Source organism: Argiope bruennichi, chromosome X1, assembly GCF_947563725.1.
Source record: "Argiope bruennichi chromosome X1, qqArgBrue1.1, whole genome shotgun sequence".
NCBI lineage: Eukaryota > Metazoa > Arthropoda > Arachnida > Araneae > Araneidae > Argiope > Argiope bruennichi.
Genome location: NC_079162.1, coordinates 66,025,402 through 66,044,232, shown reverse-complemented (window position 1 = coordinate 66,044,232; position 18,831 = coordinate 66,025,402). Strand labels below are relative to the sequence as shown.

Genomic DNA, 18,831 nt, shown 5'->3' with positions numbered 1-18,831 from the left:
AAAATATTAGATTATTGTGCCGGGCATTAGATGGGACCAACTCAGATGAATTTAGTTAAGATATATTAACGTCCTGTATTGAAGTAACCCATTTTGGCACGGACCTCACAGTTTTCAACTAAGGTCAGATGACGCCGTCTCGAATGGGAAACCTCTTTTAGCGCTGCAACACTTGTATTACAATCAAGTATTGGAAAATCCTTTGCGCTTTTCTAGATGTGTTCAAAAATCCCTTGAATTCGACACTAAAAGTTTTGAAACAATCTAAATCACAATGATAAGTCACAGATATGCAATTGGGAATCAACTACTACGGCATTAATGTCGGATTCGTTATAACAAATTGTATTTGAGCATATATAATTTTCTACACAACAAACGCGAGTCCATTGCATAACAGATTACGGTAATGTAGTAATTAAAATTCACCATTAAAAGTTATTGCAATATTTCTAGAAAACAATTGCGATTTAAACGGTATATTTTGAAACTAGTTCTCTGTTTTGTAGCTGCGTCCTGTTGCAAGTTACAGTTATACCTTTTAGGGAGACATTTTTATGATAATACATTTTTCAGACATTCTATAAAAGGTGATAAAAAGCAATTATTTCTCAATATCTAGGAAATAACTTGCAATCAGGTTTTTAATTCAATGAATCCATTTGGCAGCTTAATTCATATCATACTTTCACTTATCTACAAACAAAATGATTAGATAAGCTGAAACTTAAATCTCGGCAGAAAACAAGAGCATGTTAAAATGCTGATTGCTAAAGTGAAAATACAAATTACTCTCAATAGGTAAATTAATTTTCTTTGATTTGAAGCTTACCACGTTTAAAATATTTCCAAATAAATTCTTCTTAATTTAGAAGACTAAAAAATTATTTAGTTAAAACAAAAAAGTTTATTCATATTCAATAATAAAATTTCCAGAAAAATAAAAGGGACATTGTATGAATAGCACTTAAGAGAACAATTTAATTATTAATTGGATAATTTTTTTATGAAAAATGATCAAACCGAAATTTTAAAAATCTGAATGGCAATTTATACATCTTAACTAATTCAATGCTATCACCCTGATTTTTATTTTAGAGTTTGTCTCGAAGATTGATGTAAAAATCTTATGTATCAGTAATTTAAAAAATGAATTAAGATATTTTCATCACAAAGCTACAGAGTGTTAAATTTTAATTAAAAGTTAAATGCAAATGGAATGTAACTATTAACAGTCAATAACTTGGTATCATAAATTCTATCAAAAAATTTATTTGATTCTAAAATGCGGAAAATTTGAAATATTGTGCTCATTGTGTAGCATATTCAAGAATATTTTAGTTTGCGAAAATCATGCATTTAACACAATAGGTATTTTTCAATAACCACACATTCAAAAGAGCCTTTTTTATTGCCACATGTTGTAATCAGAATAATATAATTTAGACATCATGTTGTTTCACAACTAGGCACATGTATTATTTTAAACACACACTACTTATCAACATTTGAAGACTATTACAAACTATCTTAACACAAACATTCTCCTAACCGAAGGGCATTATTTGTTAAATTTTCTTTCTTTTCTTGTTTCTCTTGTTTTCAGTTCAGTATAAACATCACTATTTTCTAATTAAGTGAGAAAATCACTTATTCATTTTTGAGTGGAAAAGTCACTCACTCATTCATTATGAGTGAGTGACTATTGTACTATTTGTATTATGCTGTAAGGTGAAAGTTTTCGGTTAAGGAATTGAGATTGCATTTCCCTTTCCTATTCTCCTTTTTTTAAACTATCCAGATTGCCATCTATCCTCGAGCTTAAATCCTTTTTTGAAGTAGGATCATTTGCTATCAAATTATCTTCAGATGTAAACTCAAAACTACGCGCACTTTCGCCATTTGCTTTAAGTTCATCTTTTTCAATAAGGTTGGACATTTTATCAACCTTTTCTCTTACACTCTGTGCATTTTCAGAAACCATGTTCTGGTTACTCTTAATATTTTCTGATGACTCTCCAGTTTCATCATCTTTAATATTTGATATATTTCCTTGTGTATTGCCTTTAACTTCATCATCTATAGCATCGATTAGAACATCAACTTTGATATCTGAATGCACAACTTCTTCTTGAGGCTTTGAATGTTTGGTAGACGGCTTGACTAAAGCATTATTCATATCTGAAAAGTGTTGCTTTGATGGTTCGTGGATATCAGCTACAATATTCATTGTAGCTACTTTATCTGGAGATTTCTTACTCACAAAAGTATCTGGAAGGTTTAAAGTATTCCTCATGTGTTCTAATACTTCCTCATTGGGTGGTGAGTCTTCTAATAAATCGGCAGAGTTTTTTGGTGTTAGAAAAGCATGTCTGTTTATTACAGGCGAATACTCCTCTTTAGATTTTACCTCTCTAGGTTTTTCAAGTGTTTCTAACACATCTGCGTTAGAATTCTGTGGTGTCAAGAATTCGTGTCTTGCATTTCCAAGAGATTTTACAATAAGATTGCTAGGTATGTTCAAAGGAAGCTGTGGGGTCGGTACTTCATTGCTGTCTTGACTGCTAGGGAAACTTGCTGAGTCAATGAAAGAAGCAGAAGGTGTCTGAAATTCTGTACTGTATGTTCCAGAGCTGTTATAGGACTTCAGCAATGAGGCACTAGTTTGATTAACAGCATCTCGTTTTGCCCCTTGCATTTGTAAATCGTCTTGAGTAAAAGAACCAGGAGGCGTCAAAAATGTATCACTTGCATTCAAGAAGTTTCTGGAGCCTTTTCCAGAAATACTTATGGGTTCTGAAGACTGAGAACTAGACGAAGAAGCTTCGTTTGAAGAGTGAGATTTTTTACCATTTCTTGTTTTTCTAGGAGATTTTTTACCATGTTGGTGTTTTTTGTAATGTTTAGAATCTGATGGTATTGCTGTAGGATCAGATCCACCATTTATAGCTTCAATATCTCTTGAAGCAGACTCTCCACCTTCGCTATTAATGAGAGGATTGGAGTCTCCAGCTCTCCTACGAAATACTTTTGTTTCTACTAGGCACATAATGACACCAATAATTACAGTGAATCCACCAATGCCCATAATAACTGGTCCGACAAACACCAGTGGGGGTTTTTTCTGTAGATCACCATAATCATCTGATTTGTTTTCCTCTTCCCGATCCATTCCTATAGCTAACAGGATACCTCCAACAAGTATGAGCAGGAAACCAAAAATAACACTGCAAGAAATCAATTTTCCACTGAAATGAAAGTTGTGCCATCGTGAACCTGTATTGCCTGAGGGACGGTTGTGTTTAGAGTCCTTCTTTGTTCTTTGAGGCATTCTATGTTAACCTAAAACAAATATTAGAAAACATTGGTCAGTTAGCTTTTCTTCGATAAAATGATGAAAATAAGATATGCATATCTAATAATCTATCAACAATCTTTTTTTTGAGGAAATTATTTTTTATTCTGGTTAAAAATTCAATACATGCATACCGTACCATTTTGCAATACGCGATATTGCATGATATAAAACAATGAACAATAATTGAATAAAAATTATACAGTAAGTACACAAAGATAGAATATTTAAGAACCAATTGAAATTTCTCAAATATTAGCGTATGTTTTAGGTTTAGTTTCATTGCATTGAAGTCCCATTTAAAAACAATATGAGCACATGTGCAAAAAAAAAAAAAAAAAAAAAAAAAAAAAGCGTGTCATCTAGTTCCATATACTTCTAATAGTGACAGCTATTGGATGTATTCATTTAATTAATATTTGTCGATAAATAAAATTGCAAAAAATACGAAGGAAATACATTGCAGTTTCTCTCATTAAAAGGAATTATTTATTTCCTGAATTAGCAAAAAATCATTTATTTATTTTCGAATTTAAGTCAAATCTTATATCTTCGCAAGATTTATTTTAGAGAAATATTTTCTTGCTCTATGTAAGAAGCACTTTTTTCACTTGATACATCTAGATATCGAAGGGAAAAATTGGCTTGAAATCATAAAATTATGCTCAAGCCTGATAAAATTATGATGAAAGGACTAATTCTGAAAGTATGCTGAGGTTTTAAAAAATCTTGTAAAGAACATAAAATTATGATAAAGATTGTTGCAAATTTTAAGAAAGGCTTGTATTCATAAAATTATTTTTACTACATTTATTTTGTATAAGGCATATTGGAATATTGGTATAAAGGCAAGCTAAATTGAAAAAAGAGCTTTTTTAAAATTAATTTCAAATTAAAATATTTTCTACGGCTAATTCAAGTGAGATATATTATTGTACACACACACACACACATATATATATATATATATTATTTCGTTAGCTATCATCGTTAATAAGTATCCATTCGCAATTATAAGCAAATAAGGGAAAAAAATCATTAAAAACTAATTTCAAGCTTTCTCTGACATCTGATTATGAAGTTGTTCTTAAGCCATCCCAAATGAACTCCCCACACACATACACAAACGCTCTGTTTCTAGATCGGTCATAAGTCGTCATTTTGTGGAAGTGGTTACTGAAAAGATTTCAGATGGAGATGTCGAATTATTTCCTTTCCTTTTACCACTGCATATGGCTTTGTTTCCTAAATGAATGCATGATCTATACAATTCCATATTTGGAAAACCTCTGTGGTTTCGCACGTGCCCCAATCGGTTGTGATTTCTTCAAATTAAGAGTGCAATTAACTCGTGTGATTATTCGCCTGACAAAATACTCTGGAAAGACATTCGTATTTACTACGAATCACCCCATTAAGAAGTAAAGTTGTCCAAAGGTAGCGGACTTGGTTTACTGAAACTAAGCGAAGCATAAGTATTCAGCATTTTAAGAAATGCATTTCTTTCCTAATTCTTATAAATGGTTAACAAAAGTTGTTTTAAGTAATTACTATTTTAATTTATTTTGTCATGCAACAAATTTAAAAACTGCTACTTTATTATAGAGACACTTTTTTTGTGATAGAGACGTAATTTTGTGAGTGATTTCTCATTCACTCCATGATGTATAAAAGTACCGAAATTTTATCCTTATTTGTGTTCCTAATGTCAGCACAATTTTTTTTCAAAACCTAATTATCAGTTCATAGTTTAATTTTTAAATAAATTTTGATTTCTGTAAGAGAGCACGACCTAGTAGTCAATTTGAGGAAAAAATTTGATTACATGATTTTATAATATTTCAATTATTATGAAACATTAAAAAACTTGAAAGTGGGAAATTTCAAAACTAAAAATGTTTTAAAGCACGCTTTTATTAGTGAATTATAAAGCAAAAGATATCTTTTTAATCACAAACATAAAGGTCAAAACAAAATCGTAAGGCCTACTACGTAAAAACAATATTATAAAGAAATTAATACACTATAAATCTCATTACATTTAAAATTTATTTTTAATTTTGATCAAAAATTCGAAATGTATTTTTAAACGGGATTGAAATTACCGTTTATTTATAATATTTCTATTAATGCCCGACGATTATCATACTCTTTGATTTTCATATTATTTTAGAAAACTATTTTTATATATCTGTAATATATATTTTATATAGAAATATCTTTATATAAAAATATTTTCATTATTCTATCTACTTTAACCCTTAAATTGAAAACGAAAAAAAATTAGAATAACTTCTAAAACGCAGAAGTTTTAATTGAGAAATCGGAAAATGCTTTCACATTTTTGAATCATTTGAAGATAAAACCTGTGATTTTATCAATTATATCCAGCCATCATTATCTATAGATATAGTCATCACACATGAGATAATATAATAGAACAGGGGAGTAAAATTATCTGCAGAGTGATTTCAAAGAAAAAGAGAGTGGTTCGACTTGAACAGTGGAATTTTTATCTCATAATGGTTATTTGATCTACATGTAGACAAAAAAAAAATTGCGGAAGCCTTTTCTTTTCAATGTCCTTGATTATTTCTATAAAATAGCCTGCTCTGTGTATAGTTTTGTCATAAAATGAAGAGATACGAGTATTTGTCTTCATTTTCTGCCTTTTAATTGTTTAGATCTAAAATTTGATATGGTTTTACGATTTTTATTTCAAAATCACACATCAGATTTTATTTATCTAGCTTTTTTGGTTTGTGAATAATCGCGTTCACACACATAGGAATAAACATTTCAAAAGACAGCCAATAAGTAGATAATAACAAAATCATAAAAAAATTCCGAACATAGAAGGATACCTGAAAATTTTTGCATATTTTTATATGATAACAGTACTTTTTGCTTTGTCATATAGGAAGTATACAAAAAGAAAAAACGTTAAAAAATAACTTTAACGTAACGTTAAAAAACGTTAACGTAATAACGTTAAAAAAACGTTAACGTAATAACGTTAAAAACGTTAAAACATAATATAAACGTTAAAAAATTCGTAAACGTTAAAAAAATCGAATTCCAGATTTTGATGAATCTCACTCTTGAGACCTCTCTAAATCCGAAAAACAAATTGGAATTATATCTATCTATGAATAAAGTAACTCAAAAAAACTATGAAGTAGGCTTGACGAAATTTGGTGTCTATCAAATTTTGAATGAAATTTGTTCAGATGAATTATTTCTGTCCAGTTGTCCGAAAATAACTTGAAATCAAATCCATTGAATCAAATCCATTTTGAAATCAAATCCATTGAGGAGACGACCGTCTGTCGGTCTCCGCTTTCACAAATATGTAAACACGATAACTCAAAAAACACGACTTAAATATATGAAATTTGAATTGGAATTTTGTGATCACATTCGTATTTCTGTGTCAAATTTAGGTTTCAATCGGTTTGAAAAAGGCGTCCAAAACATACATTCTATTTTTGATATTTTTGTAATATTAACAGCACCTCAGTAACAAATCACCGAAAAAAAATTACTGAATATATGTTTTTTTATGTATATATGCTTTATCTTAACTATTGTTCACCACTGGCATTCGGTTAATAATTACAAGTACATTTATTAAAGAACATACGAGTTAGTTTTGGGGAGACCATTATGACTAGCTAATTTTTGGGACTCTCTTGATCTAAAATTTAAAATTTTCATGGCCAATTAGGATTTATAGTAATTATGCTAGATCCTGGCACGAAACGAATAAATTTTAAATGTTAATTATCCTTAAATAAGTTCAAAACTTGGATTTTATTGCCTTCGTTGCTTAGATCTCAGATCGTACTGACAAATTTCATGTGCTAGCTCATACCAAATTAAAACCAAACTATATAGCGATTCTTGGTTTTAAAAAAATGTTTAAGATAGTAAGAATAAATTCAAACCATTAATAATGTGAAATTTTCAAGGCAAATTCCTATGTTGTGATATTATCGTATAACCTTTAATATATAATATTGTTTCCAAAAATTTTAATACTTTTATTCTGTAATTAAGGTTTAAAAAAAAGAGTAAAGCAATTGAAAAATTCTTGACTCAGTTCATCGCTTGTTATTCTTGCTTTCAATTCAAACGGATTCAGTATATTTTCTCCATAGACACGATCTTTCAGGAATACCCACAACTAGAAATCACGAGAATTCGTGGCTGGAGAACGAGGAGACCATACAATCAGAAAATGCCTTGAAATTACCCGGTCATTAGTTCCTCCACCTATCGAGCAAATGAGGTGTTGTACCATGCTGCATGAAGACAATAGTCTCTAAATATTCATGGTCTTGTAGGGCAGGAATGACTTTCTGCCGTAGAGGGCACCCGTGACGGAACATCATTTAGGTCCTTGAGGAATGTGGAGGACGGGAGGAGGGCATGAAAGAAATCAACAATAAAGCCACACCATACAATAATGAAATCAGAATGCAGAAATTGTTCATTCACAGCGTTAGGACATACAGTACGTGATACGTGATATACAATAGTTCCGAGCATTCATTGCCCCATCTAGGATAAAATGTCCCACATCTAATCACAAAATGTCCCAAAGTCATGCTCTGCCAATGCTTATTCTGGCTAGAAACCGGTAAGCAAAATTGGTGCGTTATTCAAAGTCTTGAGTGTGCATTTTTTTGGACCATATGATATGTGTATAGCTGGCACTTTAAAATGGACCATAAAAACTTTCGTATTATAAAGTAAGGGAGAGGGAAAAATCACATGACATCGTTAGAGTATCTGCTGCTCTTTCAACCACAGCAATAGCGACTTCTTTCATTTAAAATCTATCCTTATCTTGGAAGCACACCCAATTTCCTGGTCTCTTTAAATTTATTAATCATCTTTTGCAATCCGTCCTCCAACAAGGGCTTTTTCGCTAGTCTTTCAAGAGTTGATATTCTTGAAATGCAACTAAACCACTACTACAACCAATAAAGTTAAGTATTTCTTGCCTAAACGCATGGCGAAGAATGATTTTATGGAAGTGATTACTGTCAATTTTAAACTTTCCTAATTTACATAACGATCTTTCTACATTGCATGGAAAACTTCCCTAGTGATCAAAATTTAAACAATTATTTTTGCAGCTTTCTTTTCCCCATGGTCTGTATAATGTATAGACCAAGTTTCAATGATGTACGTCAACCAGAAAGAGCATTACCTAGGACTGAGTTGGATCATTGTAAATAACCTCCTTGTGTGCTAGCCGTTTCCCGAAAGACAGATTTTGTGTTATCCTTATATTAGTGATAATTTTTATGTTTAAAAAGATCATAAAGCGTTTGGGTATTCAATCTATTAATATTTGGCATTGGCAATGGCATCCAGGTTCAGGGGGGAAGTTTACATCCGTATATCCTACCTCTTAAATCAAAATGACGTATACAAAAAGACAAACAGCAAAACATACAAAATTTTGAGGTAATAGCCGGAACCATTAGCGACAAATTTTATTTTGTAATAGTACACAACAGTTTCAGAGCAGATGTTACTTATATAAATGCTTTAGCTCTATAAAATGTTTTGGAAAATTTGACATACGACATTATGACATAATGGTGACGATAAACTGACCAATATTCTCGGTAACTTATTAGCACCCGATGGAAATCAGGACATTTTTCCATTATTACTCTAATTCAATATCATAAAATAGTCATTTCCAAAATGAGAGATTCTATAACAGCTCGAAATCTGTGACGTTTCTTATGATCGAGAGTGAAGTGTTCGGGTATTTTTTTTTACCCCAACGTATAGAAAAGACGCGAAGAAATAATTAGCTCGGTATATGCATATCTGTTAGAGAACAATCAGTTTATATGGACATGCGGGGGCTTTATTTCTAGAAGGCGCATGATTTTGAAGTATGTACTCTGGGCACAAATTTTTGAGTGTGATAAGTTCTTTCGTTAGGTAAGTAAATGGAATAGATATTCTCAAAGAATCGAGATCAGTCATTGCTGAAGTGAGCAAAGTGGGGTAACTTTTCTTTTTGGGCTATCGTGGAAATAAAATTTATGGGAATTCAAAAATTTCCTTTTGATATTATATGACGGTTTGGAAAAGAGAATGTCGTTCGGTAATCGTGTGCGTTGTTTGATAGTTTTTGAAAAAAAATGAAGCTAAAAATGCTCTGAAGTTAAACTTTTCGTTAGTAAAAACAATCATTCTAAAATGCGTTAAGTAATTTATATAACGAAGGATATCCAGTTAATTTTATGATTTCATATATGGTGTCTGATACATTTCAATCAAAGTTTATCAAGTAATCAATATAAGTATTTGAATCATTTGACTATGCTATCATCACCACTATGCTATCATTCCACTTAGGAGAATCTCACATATGTAAACGGGAAACTTCCATTATGGTAGTTGGCACCCATTTCCCTTTTGGGTACAATTAGGCTGTGAGGTTGAGTTACCTTCACTTTTATGACGGAGTGTACTGCCTGCGGAAGGGACTGTACCATGGCCAGTAATGGCCACGAGAACTCAATCTTAGATCTTACCTCCGTTTTCTTGCTACGACAGTCATTCAGTTGCCTAAGCAGGATGGGTAACTTCAATCTGTTTACACTATTATCAACTCATAGAGGGAGTATATTACAATTATGTGGAGGAAAAGTTGCATGATAGAGCAAGCGGGTTTTCATCTTCCCTGGAATAGAATAATGGTGATGCTGCTTGATTCACGTGCCCATTGCTGATGACAGGAGGTCTGTGCACGGTCCGTCCCCGTAATAGAATCCATTTTATACTTATCACAATATTCTTATTGTTATCTACAGCAACCCGTCATTCAATTTACCCGAACACTGAATCTGGCTGGATGGTCTTTTTGGTTATTCTATGCCATACTTTCTCGATCCTTTTTCCCCCGTCAACAAAATGTTTTGTTATTCAATGAGATTCTTTGCAACCAGCCTCCAAAAATAAAGCAATTTATGAAATACTAGAAGATAAATAGGTGAAAATGGGAGAAAAATTGGTAAACATTAAGTTACGTCTTCTTTTTTGTTACAGTCAAGCAAGTCATTAGTTGCGATTCATGAATTCTATCCGAAGAAGACGATACTTTAGTTGGGAATTTATTGTCCAATCTTCCATTCCACACTAACATACAATGTTGTCTTCACAAAAGAGTAATGCCTTGGGGGATCCAGTGTAACAGATAATAATAGTCATTCATTTTATTGTTTTTCCTGCCCTTAACCACCTTTTTCTTCTGATTTAGGGTCCCAAGATACTGCCCTTCTGGTGATTACGGTCCTGTGTTTTCACCCATTAAATGTGCAACCAACGAAACACAGTACATTTCAAAGTTATAATTATTGTTTTTGCATACTAATACTAAAACAAATAAACATATAAACTCATGTCAAAAAAATAAAGGATGGACACAGTAGCATAAATTTCAGTAGAATTTCCGAAATTGATTGAAAATTGAATTGATTAGCATAAAAATATTTGTGTTATAATGTGCATAGCTTTCCTTCAGTTATTGTGATACTTTTTCAACGCGCAATAAATGCACAGGGTAATTCAAAATTTCATAGACAAACTTTACATGTATTCGTGCAAACAGGGACAAAGGTGATTCAAAAGTTCTTAGACAAAAGATAATCCAGGCATTAAAAACAAGCTTTTCATTAGTGAACACGTGGTTTCAAATACAAAAGGCGAGCGCTATAGGATTTATTCCCCCAGATAATTAAATACAAGAAAGGAATACATCAGAATATAACACAAGTTTGATGTAACATAAATTAACAACAGTGCAACACTTCATTTGCATGAATAACAACTTCCGAAGTGGGCATTGCTTTGGATGGCAAGTCTTACTTTCAATATTTGTATAAATATATTTGCTTTTGATATTGCTTCCTACTTGCCACTGTCTCTGTCATGTTGAGCACTATTGTAAAGTTTTATTCATACTCTTATGCTGCTGGCTTTTGTGAACTTGCAACAACCCCGAGGTGGGGCACCTCGTAATTGAGAATGAGAAACTTCCGACATGGTGGTTGGTTCTCGCCACCCTGGAGGGTACACGAAAAGGTGGGGCCTGGCTCCTCCCATCGATGATGGGACGTTACTTCCTTAGGGAAGGGTTGTACCGTGGCCGGTGATGGCCCTTCGGACTCAACCACAGTTCAAGCCAGTGTTGCTGTTGTGGCGGTCCGATCATTCAAGTTTTTTTCCGTGTAAATCAATTACATGACTTTTGTAAATTTGCATCCCATTAAACCTTTGCATTTTATTTTATCTATGATTCTTTTATATAATTAATTGGCAAAGAACTCCTTGTAGCGATCACCTTTTGGGTTTGACTTTACATTCTATAATAAAAATAACTTGTTTCTGATACCTAGAGTATTCTTTAAATTTATCAAAGGACGTTTGAATCACCCTATATATTTTTTAAAGTTTACGTTTGATTGAATCAACTGGGAGATAACAAAAAAATATGAAACGATATAAGAAATATACTAAACCACTTTTTATATTTAAATCAAGTAATTATTGTAAAAACATTTCAAAGCCTTTGTTTGTTTGTTTTTTCTTTTGTTGCCTAAGTGGTGACTACCTAGAATTACCTCTAAAATTATTTAAAAATCAAACAACTTGGCCTCGTACTTCTTTTTTTTCAAGTTGCTACAACACTGATCATTTTACTTGAAACAACTAAAATGTTCAAACTCTACATTTTGATGTCATTGTAAATATTATTTATTTTATTCTACAAAAATATTTATAGCATTATAGTTCAGCTTTAATTAGCTTTCTATAAAATAGAAAAAAAATCATTTGTCAAGAATATAGATATCAAAACCAAATCGTAAAAACGTGAAGCGTTAGTTGAAATTGCATTTTTTTTGCACATTTTTAATTTTTAAAAATTATCTTACCTTTTGGAATATGCTAATATAAGTGTGCTCTCAAACTTTTTATTTAAATTGTTTTCTTCCCTTTAGCTTTTAATCTATCATTTTTATAAATATTATGCAATCGTATTATAAATTTTTCACAAATTCACAGAGAAGTGATGCCTCTCGTATAGAATCAAAATTTCATTAAAATTCGATTAAATGATAGTTAATAACTTCAGTTCAAATTCAACAAAGTTAATAAAACATCAGTGTATTTCGCTATAATATGTAAGCGCAACTCTACCAAGCTGCAGAACTTTTGTTCATCAAAAGTGATTGGAAAATCGATAACAAAACTATACTTTCATAAACATGAAAATAGTATTTTTAAAAAAACAGCGAATACAAAGAGAAAAATCTCAAATCGGAAAATAAAAGAATTATCAGTTTTTAACTGTAAATCAAGGCTTTTCTTACTTTTAAGAATAGATTATGTGTGGTGGAATGAATATCATTATGACCCGTGCAATGGAAGCAAGAGGAAGTATGTTTTCGGTAACATTTCTTTAATGATCACATTTCACACTAAACAAACACAAAACATGAAAGACAAGACAAGACATTTACACCCATTCCGCTTAGAACAGCATATCATCTCATTATAATTAGAATCACAGTGCATCATGGGATGCGTACCTATTGAGTATCGCCATCTATTATCCAAAAGAGAAGATAGAGTAATGCAACTACTACAACTGTTATATTCCTCTTAATTCATAGTTTTTCAAAAATTCATGCCAATATCCATCTAAAGCAGGATTTCTTATATTTTTACGGCAACACCTATTTAAATGTGGAAAATTTCATTGTACACTTTTCGTCCAAAAAGTACCGTAAAGACCCCACCCATATTTGGAAAATAAATAAGGAAGTGAAGAATTAATCATTAATATTTACTAAAAGGAAATTCAATAAAATATAATCAGTAAGAAAATACTAATGAAAAAGTCAAGAACTTTTCTTGGCTATTTTTGTTTACATATGTTAAAAAGATCTGAACAAAAGGTTCTTTGAGTTCGTAGGTCTGATATTTTACTGTGAATCCACTAAAGATCACAACCCATAATTTGAGAAGCTATGAAAACGAGAAACAGTATATGATGTTTCATGTGAATATCTCTTTTAACTCCAGGTTCTGTTTATCCAATTGAATTATCCATAATATTATAGACTCATATTTAGATTCCAAAAGGCCTACAATGCTATCTAAACTGTTATGAAGCAATTTTTAGATCCAAATGAAAGCAACTGTAACTCCGATCTGATAAATATCGACTAAGTAGTAGCTTTAGTTTCTGGGACGGAGAGTTGCGGTGTACAGAACCGAGTCCATCGAAGTCGTACTTCAGCTTGGTGCTGGATCCAAAAGTTCTGTAACTAATGTTATCCAGATATTTGAAAAAGAGATATCGGTTCAGATATCATCCCTGCTATCTGGCCATGACTCAGAAATATAGTTTCAGTGCTTCTTTACATCTAGTGGAGCATCGAAAGCAGAGAAGAATGTAATCAAACTACATTAAATCATATTTTCAATAAACAATAAATAGTCAGGCCAACAAAGATTATATGCAAAGATGATATTAACCCTTTTGCTGTCCTCTCCTGTCCCCAAAAATTTCTGTTTTTTCTTTGTTTTTAGCAGCATTAGAACAAACAAAAATAAAAATTCAAATAAGTAAACATTTACAAAGCGTTTTAAATGTTTAAAAGTTTTAAAATGTAGAAGAACGCTTGAAGCGCGTTACGGCCACCCTGCAGAAGTTTCACTTGAACGCTCCAGACGCGTTACGGACGATGAAGAGGTTAAAGAGATTTGAAAACTCCATTCGGATCCTTTGATTAATATATAATTTCGAATTCTTTCCAATTATTTGAAGATCACATCGACCTAGTAATTACCAGATAATCTCATATAAACAATAAATCGCAAATCTTAACATGAAACGATTTGATACCCACATACAAATTTTTATTTTCTTAATTTTTTCATTTAACATTCACTTGCTGCATAACCCGCTGGTGTGGTGTGGAAGTTTTGTGAGGGGGTGCCAGCTCTGGTGTCGTCCTAGTCATCTGACTGCAGTTCAAAATTACGAAGTTCGTCCCAAAATAGCCCTAGTATTGCTTTAAAACGGGACGTTAATGTAACTAAACTAAATACTTGCTGCATAAATGTGAACGATTTATTTGAATGGAGAAGTGAGGAGCTAAACACTGGTTATAACATTTATCGACCATGAATGATTCTGTTCTAAATTATCTTCTACATGCATATTGCCAAAGAAATCACTTGTCTTCACTCTCTCCGGTAATTTAAGGCATTCGGCTAATTTTAAATACTTCAAAACCTTTCACTACTATCTTCATAACCTTCCTTTTTTTTTTCTAAATGAATTGTCTCAACTGTATAATTTAAAATTATAATGCCTCATTCGGTTACATCTGGCAGAACATATCATTTTAAAAGATGCATGTAATGTTTTGGTTAAAGTAGGATACTTCAATAGATGATCTCTGTATTCGTTAATTGATTTGTATGCTAGATTAACATTCCGTTTTGAAGAGACTGTCTTTGTCACCAGTTCATGGTATTGACTCTCTAATTCATAAAACAGCTTCACAGTATATAATATCATTCATAACTTTCCCTTTTTTTTCCTAAATGAATTGTATCAACTGTATAATTTAAAATTATAATGCCTCATTCAGTTACATCTGGCAGAACATATCATTTTAAAAGATGCATGTAATGTTTTGATTAAAGTAGGATACTTCAATGGATGATCTCTGTATTCGTTAATTGATTTGTATGTTAGATTAACATTCCGTTTTGAAGAGACTGTCTATGTCACCAGTTCATGATTTTGAATCTCGAATTTTTAAAACAGCTTCACAATATATAATACCATTGGTGATCTGGTTGATATTAAATATCCTTAACGTAAAACTTTGATGCAATGTAAAAGATTAAAGAGTAGGTTACCAGCAATTATGTTGTCATTATCTTTATTTATTTGCGAGTTAAAATTAAGAGGTAACATCCAATTAGACATATGCGGCTTCAAAACTATAAGCGCCATTAGTCAAACAAATCAATCAAAAGCAAATAAAATTTCACAAATAAGTTTCTTTTAACAAACAACTTCCCCTAAGCATCTTTCTATAACGCAAACATTATAATGCGGTAAGAATGCATAATAAATTCACAATTCATTGATTTGTTAGATAAGAATGCCATTTTGAAAATATGCGAGTTACTGGGGACAGACTAAATTGCATGTGATGGATCTGCCTATTCATGCTATGAATTACGAATTTACAAAATTTGTAACTTCTTACAACAAGCCTTTCTCTTTATCCATTCATAATCTTCTGAATTATATGCATGCAATTTATAATTCTCACATCAAATAAGTTAAGGATAAATTTTGAAACATTTTGAAGACACTATAATCACCAAAAAAGTTATCTATAGCATTCTGAGCATGAGTCAAGAAAATTTAAATTCAATAAACTCCTAGTTATCGCGCCTAATTTGGCAGAAGGTTAGACCAAATAATGAAACTACCAGATATGTCTGAGAACCATTGTCACCATATTCATATCTCATGTGCGCAGTTATAAACACTCTTTTTATCCCAAAATCTGTTCACACTTATTTTGGGATAAAAAGAGTGTTTATAACTGCGCACATGAGATATGAATATGGTGACAATGGTTCTATATTTTCAATATAGGCCAATGTTTAATATATGTGTGTTATCCACTTATTGTACGTTAAAAAAGGTTATAGAAAAAGGAAATCCAGGAATAAAAATATTATATATATTTTTAAAAAGATTTTTAGCATTTAACTTAATTGCAGGAAACATAAAACCATATACATTGTGCAATATGAATACATAAACATTTCAAATAAATAAAGCATTAACTTAAGATGTAAGCTTAAGTCTTACAAAAATTTTCTTAATTTATCGTTTATTTATAAATTATAACACAGATACGGAAAATTAGCTCTAAGATGAAAGATTTTATTAAGATAACTAGAAAACTTTTATTTTTGAAAAAGTAAAAACTGTAGCAGATGTCTTGTTATTGCATCGCCTTGGAAAAGTAAATTCAATCATTTTATTAGAGAGAATCATTTTTTAACTTGGCTGGAAAATCAAGAACTTATTGTAATGCAATAACAAAAATAAGAATGAAACAAACTTCATATAAAATTTTGTTATAAGAAGCATTTCGCAACAGAATAATTCCTGGAACAGAATTCAACAATTCAACCAATAGAATAATTTCGCAGCAAAATTATTCAATAATTTTTTGATAAATAAAATAAATTTGTATACTTATACAAATTTGTGTTTATTTATCAATATTTCAATAGTTTTTTTTTAACTTATATAAGATTATTAGAGTTCATTCGAGCTTTTTAAAGTCCTACCCTAATAGTACGTTACTAAAATATACGCTCCATACCAAAATTATATTTCAAGGAATATTTCAGCATAAACATTCATCATTTAAAACTTTTTCAAAATAAATATTTCTCATAATTGCACAAGTCATAGCATCAAATAATTAAGAAAATTTAGGTAATTAATTTACGTCATAACCTAACAATTTCTAAATCTTTGGAAAATTATAGTATATATATAGTAGTTTTTTTTCATTTAATAAATAAATAATTAAAAGCAACTTGACTGCTGGCCAAAACCAAACACAGCCATCAATGTGTAGCTTTTTTAATATAATACTAATTAATAAGGTAACCAAAAAAGAAAAAAAGTTTTCTAGATAAACGTAAATTTTTCTAATAATCATTTTGAATAAAAGGCATTGATATTATAATGCTATATCAGCATGAGAATAGACATACCTGAGGGTTAATGAAAATTAATTGGCTCTTAAGTACCACAGGAATTCATTTAGAAGTTTCTGTGCTGATCAATATTGTAAAGTGGACGAATGTTTCGTTTCTTTAACTACAAAATACCATTGACCCACCCACAATGAACTTCGCATTGTGACGATTGTTTTATCATTTCACGTGTTACTGATTGTTTGACAGCGAACTTTATCATTATCTGGAAATGAATTATCTTAGATTGATAGTTCATACAGTTTTTAGATAATGAAATATCGCGAAACTGAAAAATTCAATTAATGATCTCAGTGTTCCTTTATTTCGAAAGATATGTCTTGGTAAAGAATAGTTTGATTCTCAGAAGCTTTTGTGGGCACGATCTTGAAGGGTCAAGTAACCAGTGAGAAATCGTAATCAAGGGTACATTTCAAATAACAAATGGGGATTCACAATCAAATATTCATTTCAAATACAGTGGAGATTCACAATTAAGTATTCATTTCATGTAAAAAATAGGGATTCGTAAATTAATACTCGTTAAATTTTACCTTATTACTATTGAATATTATATATTAATTGAATCCATTAATTACCTAAATAGGTTTTAATTGGCAACGGAGTTAATTTACAAGGCAAACATCACATGTAATCTAAGAACTAACTGCCTTACCTTGTTCCTTTTATAAAATGTGAGTTGGATTCCAGAATTAAATTGGCGTGTGAACCGTGATTTCATCGTTTTCACTGGACAGGCCATTTTACGTGCAGTTCTGTTGGATGCTGATCGGATGCCGAATCAATGATCTCAGAGCTAGGCGACAAACTTGGTGACTTTGGCGATAAAATAGATAATACTGGAAACTTTCAGAATTTTAGTTATTGAGGCCATAAGAACCGAGATATGCCTGATTGTTCCAGAACCTTTTCTGCCCGCCTCCCGGAATTATAAAAGGCCGGCAGCCTCAAGCCGAAGTCAGTCATGTATCAAGTCGTCGAGAGATAGCGAGCAACGGTGGTATAGTTGGATCAGTCCAGCGAAGAATAAGCGTTGTGCGGAGCTCGAGCGTTTGCTGAACTGAGCTGTGTGCCGAGTCCTGGTGTTTATTGTAGAAGCAGCATCGAGCCAGTCGTGCAGTAGTGAGTCGACATTTGGATACAGCTAAAGCGAGGAGACAATGAAGAATTGCAGACGTTTGGAGAGACCGTAGAGTGAAACTACGTAGATACCCTCCTCCTGCTGCATTCTGTCTGGCCGCTTTGTGGACTGTGGTTATTATTACTACCGATTACTATTTCTGGGCTAATATCTGTTACAATGTGCTGCTGTGTGTTGCCTGTATTCATCTCGACTGTGTATATTTGCTGTCCTTGTATTAGTGTCTTCGTGTTCAATAAACGTCGTCGTTTGTTACTAAAGGACTATGTTTATTTCATCGACAAACAAATCGGAAAAAGAACCCCGTAAAATTCGTAATTATAATATATATATATATATATATATATATATATATATATATATATATATATATATATATATATATATAATTTTATCTGCTGCTGATATGTTCTTTCCTTTTTGTTTCAATAATTCGTTATGAGAGTTTTTATGTTTTTGT

General features: G+C 31.5%; 1 protein-coding gene across 1 annotated transcript; it reads right to left on the bottom strand.

Annotated features, from left to right (window-relative positions):
- Positions 1 to 1,392: 1,392 nt before the first annotated feature.
- Positions 1,393 to 17,365, bottom strand: LOC129959496 (uncharacterized). Its single transcript, XM_056072348.1, has 2 exons — positions 17,228 to 17,365; positions 1,393 to 3,342 (listed from the first exon to the last, which is right to left on the bottom strand). The coding sequence occupies exon 2, from the start codon at positions 3,329 to 3,331 to the stop codon at positions 1,775 to 1,777; it is 1,557 nt and encodes a 518-aa protein (XP_055928323.1). The 5' UTR covers positions 3,332 to 3,342; positions 17,228 to 17,365; the 3' UTR covers positions 1,393 to 1,774.
- Between the last annotated feature and the right edge of the window lie 1,466 nt (positions 17,366 to 18,831).